Genomic DNA, 19,485 nt, shown 5'->3' with positions numbered 1-19,485 from the left:
TTATTGTGACACAGATAGAGTAGAATAGAAGACTCAAGGAATAAGATAACGATGGTGATTTAGCACAATTGAGACTCTTGGAATAGATAACGATTGGTGATATAGCACAATTGCTATCGTGTCGTATTTTAGAGAAAAAAAAACACATTTTAAACGTTTTGGTCTGAAAAATCGTCCATCACATGATATATATCTAGATAGATTCAAAATGAATCTAAAATGACCCTAATCTTGTCAAAAATCTCAAAACTGGGACTTTCTCGAAGTCCCAGGTTTGAGAGTTATTTTTTTATGACAAGGCGAGGCTCATTTTTCATCGAAGTCCCAGGTTTGAGATTTTTTGACAAGATGAGGATCATTTTAATCGATCGATCTTAAAATTATGTTTTCAGACCAACATTTTAAAATCGCGTTTGCTTTTTTTCAGAGTACGACAATATTTCGCTGTAAACCTTTAAAACGCCTGTTTACATTTTGACCAAAAAAACTTTTACTATCTTTGTCAACCGATTAAAATGATCCCATACTTTTTACGAATCCACAAACCCAAGATCTCTCTTTGAAGCTTTGACAAGTATGCAGCCATTTTAATTGATCGCATAATATAAGAGTAAAGTTTATGAGTTCTTAGGCAAAAATATAAATAATCCGTTTAGTGACTGTCGCAGCCGGTAAATTTATTATCAATCCGTTTGCATTTTTATTTATATTGTTTCTATAGAATAAAAAATCCAAAATCGGGGTAGGGGTCACATATAAATTGTGACCTACCCCTCAAAATGATATTATGTCAACGTGAACTTAAAAACCCAGTCCACAGTCGAAATATAAAACTTGCATTATATTCGTAATTTTAATTGAGACCCATAAAAATAGCTTTTTTAACTACATAAGACGAAAGCTTCGTATTGATACTGGCGATTATATGACCTAAATGCGTCACAAGCTCCGTAAAACCCTTTAACCCCCCCCCCCCCCCCCCCCCCCCCCCCCCCCCCCCCGCCCCCCCCCCCCCCCCCCCAAAAAAAAGAAAACAACAACAACAACAACAACAAAAAAGAAAATCAAGCAAACAATAAACGAACCACCTCCCCCCCCCCCCCCCCCCCCCCCCTCTATTTGTTAACCTATCGTTATTTGTTAACCAAAACAGCATTTTATCGGGGTTCACCAGATGCCAGAAAGGGACTTTGTAGAAAGTCTTGGGTTGGGACGATTTGAACATATTGACAAAAAAAAAGTAGTCCTTCAGAGCCCTAAAGCCCACAGAGCCGGGGTTTATCCCGGTTTCTATAGCGTGAAACGGACAATAGCAATTACTTGCTACCCTTCGAATAGGACGCGATCACAAATTACTTTCCGCTAGATCTAATAGACCCAGCTACCCATTTACTGCTGGGTGGACGGAGGGGTCGGAACAAAATCTCGACAGCACCTGGGATCGATCTTGGTCACTTTGCGTGTGAAGCGAGTACTCTACCAACTGAGCTATCGGGAAACCCCACAAATTACAAGTTGCAGGTAATCTCAATCTATGCAAATAAAAATAAATATCCCAAAATAAAGAAAAGAATTTTGTTGAAAACGATAATTCCTTTCAATTTTACCAAACTACAACTTCATTGTCATAATGTTTTTTTTCACTTTTTGTCCACAGCCTCACGAGAACGTTGCTTCATTCCGCGTACTGTTAAAAGATCACTACATCCTCGTGGCCTCAGGTAAATCTGATCACCACTATTGATGCTATATCTTAAAATAAAATACTCATAACATCCGCCAGTCGAATATAACGTACCAACACACAAAAATTACGTGTAACCTTAAACATTTATAGTTTGATGGTCATAATTTAGTTAAAAGTAATCATTGACATGAGAAATGGCTGTCGACAAACAATAACATGGAGCTGAGTGACGCCAATTTAGCACCTTCTGTAAGGATAGTTATGAAAGGTCATTTTCATATTGAATGGCACGGCACATAGGATGGAAAATTACATATTACATATGTGCTAATTTGGCAAAGCCCGTCGGATGTCGCGCGAGCCAGTTTTGGGATACGAGCAAATAAATAAAAATCGTTATCTGCATGAATTTCGTGGTTTCATTTCATTGCTTTCATCATCTATCCAACTAAATTCTCACGAAAGGATTTTACAAGTTGAAGCTTATAAATAGTTTAATTTAGTTTTTTTTTCTTCTCCAAGCTCTATTGAAGAGAAATACCTTCAAGATTGACATAAAATCTGCCTCTAATGTCGAAGATTTCAATTCAGCGCTGAGAACCAAAATTTTTTATTTTCATACTTTTTGTCATTGTTTGCTCTTTGAAATGCCAGTCAGTGAGCAGGAATAATATAGATAGTTTAGTATGCGCTTGGCTAAGAAGCTCATAACATTGCCATCCGGAAGTGTAACGGACCAATGCACAAAACGTGTGTATCCATGAACTTTTATAGTCTGGTTAATACAGTTGAGTGAGAATCACTCACAAACGCGGATGGCAAAATACAATAACAAAGGCTTGAGTGATGTCATCTTCATTCTATCTATAAGCTACCATTGAGTCAGTATTACGACTGCTGATAGCAATAAACAAAACGAGTTACCGCGATAAGCAGTAGTCCAACATTCCATTTACTATCCAGTGTGAAATATTGTGTCATCAATAATATCATAACTAATAATGTGAAATTGAATGCAAGCCCCAATTTAATTACAAAACGGATCAAATGAACGTTTCGGGTTTCCCCTTTATCAACAAAACAGGATGAATGAAACACCACAGATGAATGAGATATTGTGGTAGTGGCGTAGTTAAGATGAATAAACAAAACATTATTTATCTTAACTACGCCACTACCACATTATCTCATTCATCTGTGGTGTTTCATTCATCCTGTTTTGTTGATAAAGGGGAAACCGAAAAGTTCATTTGATCTGTTTTTGTAATTATATTGGGGCTTGCATTCAATTTCACATTATTAGTTATTTCTTCGAGCTTCGAGCAGCAACATTTACATTACCCAGTATTATTCAATAATATCATGCGACTTAGGCATTTTCTTCAAATTTTATATCATAATTTACAATATAAGACATCTAAAAGTTAATATTTTGGATTGGCAGGAAAATAAGTTTCCTGGCATTTTAAGGATCACAAAGTGTGTTATAATTCAAGCTTATCTGTTACCAATTATAGTATCTTTAGTAAAGTAAAATGATCAAATAGCGTCGGAAATATTTTAAATGTCGGTTAACTTGTGATAAAAAGATCTCATCCTTTTGATGTAGTTTTCATCCTTTTTGAATCAACTGTCGGACTCTTTGCCCTAAAAATTACCTCTGTTTGGGCTTAAATTATGCCTCAATGTAGTAAAAAGCGATATAACATGACGCCTCAACACGACGAATTTCGTGAACATGAAAGAAACTGACAGAGGACGATGATTAGGAGGAGGAGGAGGAGGAGGAGGAGGAGGAGGAGGAGGAGGAGGAGGAGGAGGAGGAGGAGGAGGATCAGGAAAAGGGAGATAAAAAAAAAAGAGAAGGAGGATGAGGAGGTGGCGGAGGAGACGAGAAGGGGAAGGAGAAGAAGAATTCTCTTTTTAACTCCTTTAAATCGAACGTTAAAAGTAATCTTTTCAGACTTAATTTTAGTATACATTTGGGAATTTCTTTCATTAGTTCAGAGCTAAGTAAAATCATATATTACTATCTATCAACCTAATAATATAGAATGACCGGTTATCATGACGCTATTGGGTGATTATTTTAACACAAAATCACCAACCATTTGATTTAGTCAATAAGATAAAGATTCGTTCATGATTTCATCCATCTTTAAGGTGCTGTGATGTTGACCACCATGTCTATGTCTGCCTTGGAGCCGACTGTTCCATTATGGGTGATGAGTACTATGGAAGTCCAAGACTGGCAACTTGGTAAGTCCACGGTTTATTCTCCTGTAAAAAGTCAATCAAGATGATATCTTGAGCTTGGGTTTTTCTCGATATAGCACTACATCCACTAAGTATGCTCAAAGCACGTTAACCTCTCCTTATCACTTGCAGCAAAATCGTCACATTAGTTACGACACAATATACATTTTTTAAAATTCAGATTTATTTTGTACATCACAAATTTTGAAGAATGATCTTTGTTTAATTAATAAGACCATAGAGTTGTAGAGAGCTTGTTTGTGTTTTTTTGTTTTTTAAAGAACAATTGTTCTGCTGGGTAAGCCTGCCATATTGGGAAAATACTGAAAATGATCGGAAGGAGAGAGTTAAAAGAGGCCCAATCTAATGATGATGATCTTGGCTACACAATCTTAAGGACGCTTGCCGTGATTTGAGCGGTTGTCAACACGTTCTTCTTGTTGGATTCCTTTTTGTTATATTTTTCTATGTATCCCTGTCTTGTGCCAACGTTTTAAAAGCGAGCAGATCATGCTCCGTCTTTAGTTTTGATGGAATAGTTGTTTTTTTTTTTGTAGATGTAAAGATACACATTCTCCTGGTGGTGATTGGAGTAGGCGATGGTATGTCAGCAGGTCGGCATTTATTTTTGTTGGTAGAGACGTTGGTGTTTGTCCGTGGTATTTTAACAGAGACAACGCTGTTACTGGTCAGGTACTCACTTACATGACACCTGAGTGTGGTAAGAGAAGGTACGTATAAAGCTTTTACCAGGACTCATCTCAGGGACCTACAAGTACGCAGGCGGGTATCATTTCACATGACCACAAAGAGATGCCGAAATTGTGTCCTTGAGCAACACGTTTTATATATTATATGAATATGAACTAACTCAATTCGGGTGTGCAAAGGTATCTGGTTAAACGCGAATACGGAAATTGTTACAGTAGCAACACTATAAAATGTAATAAACTAAAATGAATATGACAGCTTCAAAAAACAAAAAAAAAAACAAAAAAAAAAAAAACCAAACAAACACAAAAAAGAACCAAATACCAAACACGGAACATTTCGGGCTCAAAATCCTTCTTCAGCCAACAACAACAACAAAAATAACCCGATGAAAACATTAATACATTGCTTTAAAACCACAGATCGACGGCAGAGAAGTGATCGGTACTTCTTTGCTGTACAACGATCTTGGATTTACATTTTTTATACTAATTAAATTAAATGGCAAAGTTACTCTAAAAATCAGGGTCAAAATAGTTCTTGTTTTGTTCACAATAGCGCATTCATTTGGAATAATTAACTTTAACGTGGCCTAAAAATAGATCGACGGTAATTTGGAAAAATGTTATGAATTCATTAAAAAAAATATCAATATCTAGACAGTATTTGATGCTTGATCGAATATTTGAGTATGTGCTTATTTTGCCACCTAACAACCATATATTTATGGTTATTTTTTTCTATAATTTGCTACGAAAGGTGAGCAATCGAAGGTATGAACATGTGTTTTACCACGTGCTGTCAGTCTTATTTGTTTTGATGGCGTCAGGCTATGATTAGGTCTATGTTCTTAGTATGTTAAAGACAAGTTAAATGAATGAATACACATTGTATGAATGTTTGTTTAAGTTGAGAAATTCACAATATTGGTGTTTTTTCTTCTTCTTTATTTTGGCCTATATATTTCATACTGACTGCCTATTCAAAATACGTTGTCAATTCTCAAAATTATTTTTAAAAATTATCAGAACAACCCTAACACACAGTAAAGCAAAGGAGGATTGAAAATGACGTTATTCTTTTTGTTTTCAAACTTGTTACCAATCATCTAGAACGGTATTATGTCGGGGCAAAGTGAACGTATCTGTTGGTCTGATAACCCAAATTGTTATGGGCTCGTTGTTGTTTTTGAAATACTCTTAAATCATAGTCCATCACTACAATGATAATTCAAGTCGATAATTGCGTTCGGTCATCAGACCTGCAAATATGTACACGTCGTATCATCAGACCTGCAAATATGTACACTTCGTATCGGGGTAATGCAGATGATTAAATTTGAGATTCCAGTTAAAATTAATGCCTATTTTGAGGAGAGTCAATTTTCATTCTCAAATTTCGTGATCCTTATCATTTTGACCTTTAAGCTCTATAAGCTGTCATCAAATTAATTCCGACATAATAGGAGATTCATGCAGTGGGTCGCATTTAATCTCAAAACTAAAGAAAACGTATCTAGACAACACAATGTGTATATACCATCTAACTTTTCACTCAAGTTGTCTTACTTATTATGACTAATTCTCTTTCTCTTAGAGATTTCAGCTCAGTGCTTTTATCATACTATAATTTAGCCATAGTTTTCAGTAATTAGCATCTCCTAAAACTAAACTGAAATGCTTTGGTGAAACATCTCTTATGAAATCCGGACCCACGATATGGAAGTATCTCCATCAGTCTGTAAGATTTTCGAGCTCTATAGATATTTTCAAAAAAAAAACACATAAATGCATATCTTTTCACTAAATAATTACATAATTGGATTTTTAATGTATTTATATAACTTATGTATTGATGTTTTTGATGTCTTCTTCATTCTCCTATTTTTTTGATATTGCTTGATTTGGTCTTGCAGTTTTATTGTATTCTGGGTAAACAACATCTTGTTAGTTTTTTAAAGCGCTTTGAGGTGTCGAAGAAAGGCACTGTAGAAATATGCTTATTATTATAGTCATAATCATAGCTGTGACGAGCTGGGCCTCATGAGTCTCCATATACGTGTATAGAACGTACATGGTCCATCAGGAATGCACATGAATGACAACAAATTCTACTCCTTGATGTAAATGAAAATTGAAAATTCTAATTCCTACCAAACAGTGCTGGGTGGTTACTGAAGTGGCCAACGAGATTGTACCTAAGATTGTTTACAGATTTTTAGTTAGTCAGATTGATCCACATATTAGGTAAAGAAACTTTTACAGACATCAAATCTGGGCTAAAGCATTATGAACGAGTGGCTCTCAGTTCATTTTGGCATCGATGGAACATTCCAGATGTTAATTTCTCGTAGTAATACTATGGAGTATTCTAAATGTTTCAACCAAGACTCCTGGTATACTTTACAACTGAAGAGTTGGTGAATTCTATCTAGAGTCTATCCTCGTAAGGTTCCTCTCTCATACCAGGAAAGTTTTGTTGTTCGTCATCATTAACGCTTTCTGCGTTGCTGACAGATTTGTTCCTGTGTGGTGACCAGGCACTGGGCTGCTGACATATTCCAGGATTGGTCGAACAAGAGATTTAAATAGTTGTCTGAACGTTCTACTTGCGAGATAGTTACCGAAATGTTCTTCCAATCAAACCAACAATCTGATTAGCCTTGTTGACTTGTGTCTAGATGTGCATTTCGGAATTCAGATATTTGTCTATAACGAAACCAACATTCTTTCCATTAGACACAATTTCAAGTTCTGTTTTCCCCCAATCATATTTTTTTCCATTTTTTCCATATTTGTTTCTAATCCTTTCATGTGTCTGTCATGTGTAGCACTTTAAAGTTTGTCACGATGGAACTTGAGCAATCAGTTCTTACCCTATTGAAACAAAGGATCAAGGTCGGGCTTGTATTTCATCAGAATCTATTTATTACTGGTTACTGTTTTTTTCAAGGTATGCATAATCTCTGTCCATTTCTTCTACAGTTTCTGATTGACTGAAAATAAGCGAAAATAACAGAAAATCTCTTTGCAGTAACATATCTTTATTTTCAGGGCTAGTGTTTCTTCCTGATAGCATTGGTTACCTGATAGGCACTAACTGCTTTGGAATCGTGGCCAGGAAAGTTGGCAGGTGGGGAAGAACTTGAAATATATATATATATATATATATATATATATATATATATATATATATATATATATATATATATATATATACATACATATATATATATATATATATATATATACATACATATATATATATATATATATATATATATATATATATATATATATATATATATACATACATATATATATATATACGTAACAACAATGCCTCACATTACTTCATTCTTCTAACCGAGGTGGTCGCAGAAGAGGTGTTTTTGCAACAGCTACACTTAACATGTAGGACGAGACACGACGCCTGTTAGGCGCTATTATCAGATTGAGACTCGAACCGGGGACCTACAGAAACGAAGGTCAGTGTCATACCACAAGACCGCAAAGCCCGGCATTTCATTCTCATCGAAATAACAGTAGTATATACAACTCAGAATGCATTGGTGTCAAAAGGTAAATATAACATCAGGTTAGAGAAATATTGGGGGTTCTGATAGCTTACTTGGTAGAACACTCGCTTCTCAGGCAAAGGAACCGAGAACGATCCCGGGTGCAGTCGATAGTTTTTTCTCGCCCCCTGTTTATCCAGCAGTGATTGGGTATCTGAAACTGTTAGATCTGGCGGGAAGTCGTGCTTTGCGATATATTATCCTCCTATCCAAAGTTTAAGGGTATCAAGCTATTGCTATTGTTTGTTTCACGCGATATAAAACGGGTATAAACCCAGGTTCCATGGACGTAATGGCTCTGAATGAATACTTTTTAAAAAGAGTAATATCAACACGTAATTAAAGGGTTTAAGCTCTTTTCAATACAGCAAATAGATGACATTTACTATTTTCCAATTCCCTCCTTTCAAACATTCTTGCAAAGCTATCTGTATTAGTTTGGTGGGAGGGGTGGCAGATGCTCGAGTGGAAAATCATTGGATTCCCAACTGTGAGACATGGGTTCGTGTCTCGCTTCAGTTCCCACCGGATAGAAAATTTGAACAAAGTACTAATATCTATGCAAGTGTAAACTTAGCCCCTTTTTCTTATTTTGTGCTGCTGTACCACGGATTTTGGCACGAAAATTCGTCCTTCCAACATCGATCGATTAAAATGGCCCTCATCCTATCAAAACTCTCAAACCTGTGACTTCCCTGATCTCTCAGGTTAGAGAGTTTTTCGATTATATGAGGCTAATTAAAATGTTCAACTTTGGAAAAAGACATATAAGAATTTTTTTCACCCTGACAAATAAGGCGTAATAACTTTATTACGATAAATACAGGCGACACTTTGTTTTGTGCATTAGGAACTTCTATTTCAAGAAAATATAGTGTGAAAGTTCCCGAATTGAGAAAGAGGGAGGCGGGGGGGGGGGGGGGTTAAAGTGACCCTGAATCTGAAATGAAAATTGGTAAAAGATCCATAGACTGAATCATTTATAAATGAAGTCGTGATTATAAAAGTTGGCCGTATCCGATTGAGGTTACGTGCGGGGGTCGAGAAATGATATGGAACTTTATGTTTGAGTTCATTCCAATAATGTTTCTAGTTGAGCTTCTCTAATCTAATAAGGTGAGTCGCAAAACAGTGTATTTACATTTCGCTCGTATGCAACAGTATCATATCATATACAAATTGAAAAAAAAAAGATATATAAATAAAATCGAATAAAAATATGAATAATATAAAAGCATTCCTGTTATTTACGGCCAAAGGGAAGTTTATTTTTAGGGTCTATTCAAAGGTAAGACTGGAATTACTCAGGCGTCAGCCGCAGTGCAGCGCCGCAGGAGTGAGATGGGGTGATTGACTTACTCAAGGCTACACAGCGCGACTGGTAATCGAACTCGGTACCTTCCGGATACGAATCAAAGACCACACTGCTGATCAAGCTGAGCCATATATGACTTCAATATACTCGTATCATATTATAAACACTAAGGGTTACATAGATCAAAAGACGTTTAAATAACTTGTCATAAATATAGATATAAATATAAATAGATTTTTATTTAAAATGTAAATTTAAATTCCCTTTATTCATCCCCAAGGGGAAATTTGTCTTTAGTATCTATTCAAAGGGAAGACTGGAATAACCCAGGCGTTAGCCGCAGTGCAGCGCCGCAAAGTGAGCTAGGGCGAGGTGACTTGCTCAAGGCCACACAACGAGGCGGGTAGTCGAACTTGGTACCTTTTGGGTAAGAAGCAAAGACCGTACTGCTGTGCCACGCTGTCCCCTCTTATTATTCGATACAAACAAAAGAAAAAATCAAATTAATGCATGCATATTATCAGAACAGAACATCGTAAATAGGTACAAATATATCCTGAAATATTTTCTTCAACGCAGATAATGCTACCCTCTGGGTTAAAGTTAAAGTTAAGTAAATAAAGTTAGCCACATCCTTATTTACTCAATCTTTTCTCCAGCATCCATCTTGTCTTTTTTTTGTTTTGTTTACAGATGGGCAATAACAATTGCTTGTATGATGTTGATATCTCTGTGCCTCATTTGTGTGAGTATATTTTACTCTTGTGACATTACATAGATAGAAAGCATTTGATAAAAGTACAAGAATATAACAGACTTGAAATTGAAAAATCGTTGAAATATAATTGGGTGTCGTAGCAGGGCTGCCAGATGGCCAGAGTTCCTCGTGGCCAATTTCGACTTCAAAAGTGTCCAAATGGAAACTCACCTGGCTAAAACTACAAACAATTTGACCTCATTGACTAACTCATCGGTTTTGGAATTAATCAAAACATCGTCTAAACTAGGAAATACATTGTTATTAATATATATATATATATATATATATATATATATATATATATATATATATATACTAGTGATCAAAAGAAAGTATACACTTGTTTTACCTACAGAATTGGTATGAAATATTGTTCTGGTTTATTTAAAACCTATGTGTAATCATAGTATTATCATTTATCTTTCATTTTGTTAGAATTTGTAACGTTTATGGTTGATCTTGTATGCAACATAGACTTTTTAAAACATGATCTTCAAAAAGGGAAGTAACAAGTCAAAACATACACTATAATTTTGATAAACAATGACATTTTAATAAAATTACTTGCATTCATTTCATTTGAAGTGAAGGTGAATCTAATTCAATCAGTAACGAGTCCCAAGTTCGCTCCAATCACAGCATTGCATCTCCTACGCATGGAATTGGTCAATCTGGCCAGCTGGTGTTGATGATTGTTATCCCAAACTGTTCTTATGGCGTGGAACAGTTGTTCATGTTGCGGGTCTAATGAACGGACTTGGCGGCCGATTATGTTCCACATATGTTCTATCGGATTTAGATCGGGGGATATTGCAGGCCACAGGCTGATAACGTTCACATTATTTGCTGCTATAAAATCCCTTGTTACAATACCTCAGTGGGATCGTGCATAGTCGTGTTGGAATGAAAAATTAGGATGTTCATGACAAAATGGAATAACATGGGGTTGTAAAATGTGCTGGATGTACCTTGCACCGGTTAGGGATGCATTTACTTGGACTAGAGGTGTCCTACAGTCTCTGCTTATTCCACCCCACACCATCACTTGTCCATATCCTCTGTTTGGGGATTCCACGACACATGAATCGTGAAATCACTCGTGTGATCTTCGGTAACAACGTAATCTACCGTCGTTTCTTCCCATCACAAAGCGTAATTCATCTGAGAAGAGAAGAAATGACCACGCATGCATTGTCCAGCGCAGATGAGCACGGGCCCACTGAAGACGGGCAAGCCAGAAGAGAATAAATTATGACCACGCATGCATTGTCCAGCGTAGATGAGTACGGACGATGATAATGGTACGGGCCCACGGAAGACGGGCCAACCGGTGATGTGCTCTAAGAAGTTGTCGCATCAACGGACGTTTGCGATAATGTCATGCTCTCTAAGTCTGCAACGAACAGTATGTCGACTAAATCGTGTACCTGGGAACTCTAGCACAGTTTCAGTCGCCGTCCTAAAACAATCCCGTAGATGTTGGCTGTTTATAAAACGGTCCTCAACTTCTGTTATGACATGTGGTCTGCCAGTTCGATTTCGGTCCCTTACCGTTTGTGTTATTTCAAATCGATCTACTAAGGAATATACAGTTCTCCTTGTGATATTAAACATTCTTGCAACATTGGTCACAGACTGTCCAGCTTGAAGATGACCAATGGCACGTGCACGTTGTTCTATACTAAGTCGTGGCATCGCGTAGATTAATGGATGGTATTTTGTATTGTGTTTTCCTGCCTTGAAAATAGTTAAAGAAGACACGGATGACAAAAAAATTAATCTACACACTTCCTGTCCACAGTAAGGAGCTGTTATTTTAGCATGTGAGCGACGTGGTGAGCGAATTTCAGGTCAAAAACAAAAACATCGACTATCGGTACACAGAGAGGCCAATGGTAAACAACTCAGTGGAAAATCATTCGCCTACGTCAACGAATAAAAAAGTAACGACGATTTTAAATGTGTATACCTTGTTTTGATCTCATATATATATATATATATATATATATATATATATATATATATATATATATATATATATATACCCGTCAAATACAAATTGAAAGGAATAAAACATAAAGATTAATAAAGGAAACATGGTTTTCTTTTGATTAATTTGGCCACGTAAGTGGCCATCTCCCAGGCCTGTGTCCCAGGAATATTGCAAATACCATTATAATATCTGACCCGCAGCCTCAAAACAGTATTGTGTCGTGGTCACTTAGATGTTCAAAGTAAAATTTATTATGAACAGTAAGAAACAAGGGTTTGATTTATTTGTGTTATTGAGAGCAATGCAGTTTCTAAAATAACAACAAATAAAATCTTATATTTTGTTCTGTTTGGTTTCAAATTCACAAACAAAACGCATCACTCGTCGCGAGGATAATACTCAGGACAGAAAAATAGAAAAGGAAGAAGTAGAAAAAGAAGAAGAAGAAGAAGAAGAAGAAGAAGAAGAAGAAGAAGAAGAAGAAGAAGAAGAAGAAGAGGTAATGCATTAATTAATTGATCTGTTAACATAAACTCAAACAAAATTATTGTATTACCTAATATGATCAACATGACAATTTCTTTCAGCTTCCATTTGCATCGTCAGTACCACAGCTAATATTGCCGCATTTTGGACTTGGACTTGGTCTTGGTAAGTAAATTATTATTATTATTATTATTATTATTATTATTATTATTATTATTATTATTATTATTATTATTATTATTATTATTATTATTATTATTATGAATATTATTATTATTATTATTATATTATTATTATTATTATTATTATTATTATTATTATTATTATTATTATTATTATTATTATTATTATTATTATTATTTATTATCATTACTATTATTATTATCATTACTATTATCATCATCATCATCATCATCATCATCATCATCATCATCATCATCATCATCATCATCATTATTATCATTATTATTATTATTATTATTATTATTATTATTATTATTATTATTATTAATATTATTATTATTATTATTATTATTATTATTATTATTATTATTATTATTATTATTATTATTATTATTATTATTATTATTATTACTATTATTATTATCATTATTATTATTATAATTATTACTACTATTGATATTATTATCATCATCGTCTTCGTTGTTGTGGTCGTCTTTGTCGTCATCATCATCGTGATGATCCTCCTTATCATTGTCATTCTATTCATATCAGTGAAAGCAAACTAAAAGATGGACACAAAGAATTATTTTTAAAGAAAGAAAAGAATAAAAATAAAACAGAATAGGAAGTATCAATAAGATTATCTACTTTTTATATTTGGAACTGCTTCATAATGTAGGAGATTGTAAAGCATTGCACAATTGAATGTTTTCGCAATCTTTAACCACGACATAAAACGCTATGACGTTTTTAGCTTTCAAGCTCATCCATTTATAATATTTCTGTTTTCTGGAACTGAGCACTGTCAATTAAAAGAGGCAAAATCAATCATATTATTTTCTTCAAGGATGTAAACAAATTTTTAAATTATCAAAAGGAAATAAAAATGTTACTTTCATTTCTAATGGGTATTTAAAGTGAACGAGTATAACATTTCAGTATTATCATCAATACCGTTCAATTGACGTTTATTTATTTGCAGGTCTGATAACCAAATTATAATAAGTTCAAAGTTCAATTGAAATATTCTCAAACCAACGGAAAATATTGTCTATTACAACAATGTTAAATCAATATCTTAATAATTTGAGTTCTGTTATAGATCTTTTACCTACAATTATATGAACATCGCCTCAAAATAGTTGACTGTCGAGTATGAGTAAAAACATAATCAAATAAAAATCTGAAAAAGTTTTTTCAAAGAATCTAAAAACAAATAGATATAAACAAACCAACTAAAGAAAAAAAAAGAATACAAAGTAAAAGCGGCAACTAAAAAACAAAAAAAAAAACAAACAAAAAAAAAACAACCAAATGTTGTGTTTCTTCTTCTTCTTCTTCTTCTTCTTCTTCTTCTTCTTCTTCTTCTTCTTCTTCTTCTTCTATCTTCTCTTTTCTCTTCTTCTTCTTTCTTCTCTTCTTTTCTCTTCTTTTTTCTTCTTCTTCTTCTTTCTTCTTCTTCTTCTTCTTCTTCTTCTTCTCATCTTCTTCTTTTCTTCTTCTCCTTCTCTTTCTCTCTTCTTCTCTCTATATCTACTATTTCATCATCATCCATCATCATTATCATCATCGTCATCGTCATCATCATCATCATCATCATCATCATCATCATCATCATCATCTCATCATCATCATCATCATCATCATCATCTTCATTTTAAAATAGCTTGATATCCCTCAGGTATTACGGATGCCGCAATAATGCCTCTGTTAGCGTTATTGGTTGATGTAAGACACCAGTCGTTTTATGGCTGTGTGTACGCCATAGCTCAACAAGCTGTCTGTTTGGCATACTCCGTGGGTATGGAAAATAAGATTTTCGGAGGATTTAGGTTTTAAATGTACAAGAGGGTAGTGATGGTGATGAGAATGGTGATAATGATGATAATAATGACGATTATGATGATGATGATGATGATGATGATGATGATGACAATGATGATAATAATAATGAAGATGGTGGGGATGATGGTGATGATAAAGATTAGGAAGATATGATGATGATGATGAAGGCGATGTTGATGTTAATGATGATGATTATGATTCTAAAGTTGTTGATGATGATGATGATGACGACGACGATGATGATGAGGATGATGATGATAATGATGATAACGATGATGATGATGATGATGGTGATGATGATGATGATGATGATGATGATGATGATGATGATGATGATGATGATGATGATGATGATGATGACGATTCTTCTTCTTCTTCTTACTATTATTATTATTATTATTATTATTATTATTATTATTATTATTATTATTATTATTATTATTATTATTATTATTATTATTATTATCATCATCATCATTAGTATTATTATTATTATTATTATTATTATTATTATTATTATTATTATTATTATTGTTATTGTTTTTATTATTATGGAGAAGATGATGGCGACGATAATGGTGATGATGATGAAACTATTGATGAAAATAATAGGAAAAAAAAAGCTTAACATCGATTTCTTCTTTCGTCATTTACAGCCAATCTAATCGATGAAACTTGACGTAACATCGAAATCATCGAACAAAGATTATGTTTTGCTACATCTAGGCCAGAGTACCATACGTTGAAAAACAAATACACTTGTCAATTTACAATCCGCGCAATTATTTATTAACTAAATGACCATTAATACCTTGCTTTGATTCGGATCTAATCACTATGATGATAACTTTTTAAATCACTATACAATTTATAAGCAATCAGAGTTGATTTTAAAAAATATTTCGAAATAAACAGTTTTTGTTCACTGACTCGCCCTAATGCTAATATCTATTTGTCATATTATATGTTCTTTCTAAAACGATAAACATATGGTTACCCCACAGAAATAAATATTGTTCATAAGAGCGTCTTTGACCTTTAGCTTTTACCTTTTGATATAAGTTTTATTTCTTTTTTACACGTTTTACATTCATCCGTTTCAGGACCACTTATGGCTGGATTCATCGTTAAATCGGTCGGGTTTTCATGGTAAGTACTTTAAAACAATGCACTTCGTCTAAAAGAGCCATTGATAAGAATCATGTAGTAGCAAAGTAGATTATTTGTAATATCTGAGTTATTGTACTCACGGAGTTTATTAACACATCGACACTAGGTATATAGATATCTATAAAAGAAGGAGCGTTTGTCTGTCTGTGTGTCTGTCGACTACAGGGAAAATCCAGACTACTACCTGCTATAAAAATGAACCAGTTTCTTAACATTTATAACCGTCTGATGGAGGACCTGGATTTTACAATGTCGTATAATAATCTTTTAATAATTTTATTCGATCCTAAGACTTACGACGTCATTTTAAACAGAAGCATGGAAGCGGGTACAATTGTGGCGTTCGTAAACAAACAAAAAAATCCACAAAACTCAGCGAACATATTTGGAAATTAAAAGACAACAAGCTAGATCACAGCATTTCATGGACAATTATATCTAAAGCAACAGGAAACATCATCAAAACAATGTAGCTTATGCCTGGAAGAAAAATATACTTTATTCAAACACCCTCATGAAGCCGACACGAAAAATGAGATGTACAACCTGCCCACATAGACGAAAATACCTACTAATCAAATACAAACCTATGGAACCACTTCAACAAGCAACAACACAGAACAAATCAAACTCATGCAACACAAAGTCCTGACGATGGCTGATAGGCCTAAAACATCGATGTAGACGACTCCAACATCGTGGTAAATATTACAATAATAATTCGCTCCATTGTTACATGTCAAGCACTATTCGTACCATATTTGTATTCAACACGATTCAATATATATACCAATTTATATATATATATATATTCTGATATCATCGTCTCTCTCTTTTATCTCTTAGGTTCATAAGAGGCATGGCAATACTGAACATGGTTTACTGCCCTATGGTTGCTATCCTCAGGAAAGCGCCCAATTCAAGCGAGGAAGATGTAAGTGGATTCAGAATTATAATATATGCAAATCTTGCATTTGTATAATATGAGCTATCATTCATATATAAACGTATATCTTAATTCACAAAGCAAATGAGTGTTATTCGATATTTTGTACTTGAATCTTATTATAATGCTCTTTATGAACGACAGAGCGTTGTGTCGATTCTCTTTATGCTATTTAAAAGTAATTTAACATCATTGCGTATATGTTTCTCACTATATTGCCATAATTTGACAAGACACATATTAAAATGTTGGCCAGAAAACTTTTATTTCAAATATTGATCGATTAGAATAATCTACAATTTGCCAAAAAGTTTCAGATATAAATCTGTTAAAAATATTACATCTGAGAATGTTTGAAAATTTGAGGAATATTTTAATCGATCAATAATTGAAGTCAAAGTTTTCTGGCTAAATGGAAAACATTGTTTTAAAGAGACGACAGAATTGTTATCACATGTATTATAATTTTAATTGTCTCCTGGTTTCTGTATTTTTCTTCTTCTGCAGATGCCTTTGACAAAATGTTCGGAAAAAGGTCTAGGAAAGTTAGAAATGAATGAGGCAAGCTTTTCTTATGGAAAGCTTCACGAGGATGAAGATTAGATCGTTTCAAGTACATCCGTGAGTCAGAAAAGAACTAGATCACCTGTATATTAAATAGAAATGAAAACCTTGGGAGAAAGTTTTGTTACAAGATGCTCTGAAAACATTTGTATGGTAGAACAATAATTGTCCGGATATCAGACGGTATGATGTGTTATTATGAATATGAAAGTCGGGAAAGAGACGCACGTGTGTGTGTGTGTGTGTGTGAGAGAGAGAGAGAGAGAGAGAGAGAGAGAGAGAGAGAGATACAAAAAAATAAAAGAGAGAGAGAGAGAGAGAGAGAGAGAGAGAGAGACCAAGCTGTTGTTAAATTCCAAACATGCAAAGTGATTTCGGCATGTAAAAACGTCTTGAACCCCAAAATTACTCCATAGAAATAAACTGTAATAAAACTTTAATCTAGTGGAATTATTTTCTCTGTCAGCACATTATGTGATTTTTCTCTTCATTTTGCAAATATGTAAATGACATAGGGCACAGGAAGAAAAATACTATATTTATTTCATCAAAGACCAAAATTGCATTTATTTTAATTCTCACAACCTTATTTTCTTTACATGGGGTTAAAAAATATTACAAAAAGATTAAATTGTGACCCATGGCCTCATAACAGAATAAAAAATGGTTGCCCCCCCCCCCCCCTCCAAACCAAAGATTAAAAATTTTTAATGACTGGAAATGTGATGTTTTAATTGTTGTCACTTTATGAAACGATATCCATTCTCCTCAACACAATCTAAAAACTTAACCCAAGTCTCATCCTTTTGAATAAAAATTCAATCTTAGCATTTACACCACCCAATACAGCATCGTTTTGAGGCGTAAAAATGCAATTTACGTTTTGAGGAGTAAGAATACAATTTACGTTTTTAGGCGTAAGAATGCAATCTACATTTTGAGGAGTAAGAATGCAATTTACATTTTGAGGCGTAAGAATGCAATTTACGTTTTGAGGCGTAAGAATGCAATTTACGTTTTGAGGCGTAAGAATGCAATTTACGTTTTGAGGCGTAAGAATGCAATCTACATTTTGAGGAGTAAGAATGCAATTTACATTTTGAGGCGTAAGAATGCAATTTACGTTTTGAGGCGTAAGAATGCAATTTACGTTTTGAGGAGTAAGAATGCAATTTACGTTTTGAGGAGTAAGAATGCTATTTACGTTTTGAGCCGTAAGAATGCAATTTAGAAACTTTAATATTGATTGCAGATAAACCCTTATCCAGATCAACCATCAAGATTTAAGCGTTTTACGGTTTTAACAACTCCCGTGGTAATGGAAGAGTGAACATTTAACATAGAACGAAGCATGGAGGCTATTAAAACTACCTGTAAGTAGACTTTTCGAACAAAGATAAAGCTGATTTATACCCGATGGACCTCAGGATTAACTTCCATTTCGGATGGGGTGGGGTGACGAAAATATGTAGATAATGCCTTTCTTATAGGCATAGTGATAGGATGCCTAATCACGGACTAGAACCCTTAGGCCTTATAAAGGTTGTATTGAGGGTCAAAGAAGGCACCTCTAAACAACAGGAATAGGGAAAGGGATTAAATGTAAATGATTTAGTTGGTATTCATTTTGAACCATACAAAAGCATCTTCTCTGATGAATTGTGGACTGCCCAAGGTTGATTACATGGTTTTTATATAACGGACAACGCCCCTCCCCACCCGCGCCCCACACACATACAATGCCACACTCAGCTGGCATCCACACAGATGTGTGGACACGAACACATGAACAACAAACCTACATCCAGAAACAAGATTAACACCAATTGAACACAACAACATTCCTCCAGGACACTTGAAACAGAGTACCTCCCTGAAGATTCCATCAGGGATAAAACAAAGTTGGAGGAGGATATAACAGGATGAGGTGAGAATATATATATATATATATATATATATATATATATATATATATATATATATATATATATA

The 19,485-nt window shown here is 34.2% G+C and overlaps 1 protein-coding gene across 3 annotated transcripts in view; it reads left to right on the top strand.

The window, feature by feature from the left end:
* Nucleotides 1–19,485, top strand: part of LOC144965333 (synaptic vesicular amine transporter-like) — an 80,101-nt gene that overhangs the window by 22,696 nt on the left and 37,920 nt on the right. For 2 of the 3 annotated variants that reach the window (XM_078900571.1, XM_078900570.1), the window contains exons 9-17: nt 1,658–1,721; nt 3,851–3,946; nt 7,708–7,786; nt 10,240–10,291; nt 12,887–12,950; nt 14,650–14,769; nt 15,917–15,962; nt 16,830–16,917; nt 17,437–18,090. In XM_078900571.1, the coding sequence (XP_078756697.1) occupies nt 1,658–1,721; nt 3,851–3,946; nt 7,708–7,786; nt 10,240–10,291; nt 12,887–12,950; nt 14,650–14,769; nt 15,917–15,962; nt 16,830–16,917; nt 17,437–17,532 (705 nt within the window). In that variant the 3' untranslated portion in view covers nt 17,533–18,090. Of the gene's footprint in view, nt 1–1,657; nt 1,722–3,850; nt 3,947–7,707; nt 7,787–10,239; nt 10,292–12,886; nt 12,951–14,649; nt 14,770–15,916; nt 15,963–16,829; nt 16,918–17,436; nt 18,091–19,485 lie in introns of those variants that run through there. The other variant, XM_078900572.1, reaches the window with a different exon arrangement.

This window comes from Berghia stephanieae, chromosome 2 (genome assembly GCF_034508935.2).
Source record: "Berghia stephanieae isolate SIO BIC M18660-M18661 chromosome 2, UCSD_Bste_1.3, whole genome shotgun sequence".
Lineage (NCBI taxonomy): Eukaryota > Metazoa > Mollusca > Gastropoda > Nudibranchia > Aeolidiidae > Berghia > Berghia stephanieae.
The sequence above is the reverse complement of the archived record's forward strand: the minus strand, read 5'-3'. Positions and strand labels throughout refer to the sequence as shown.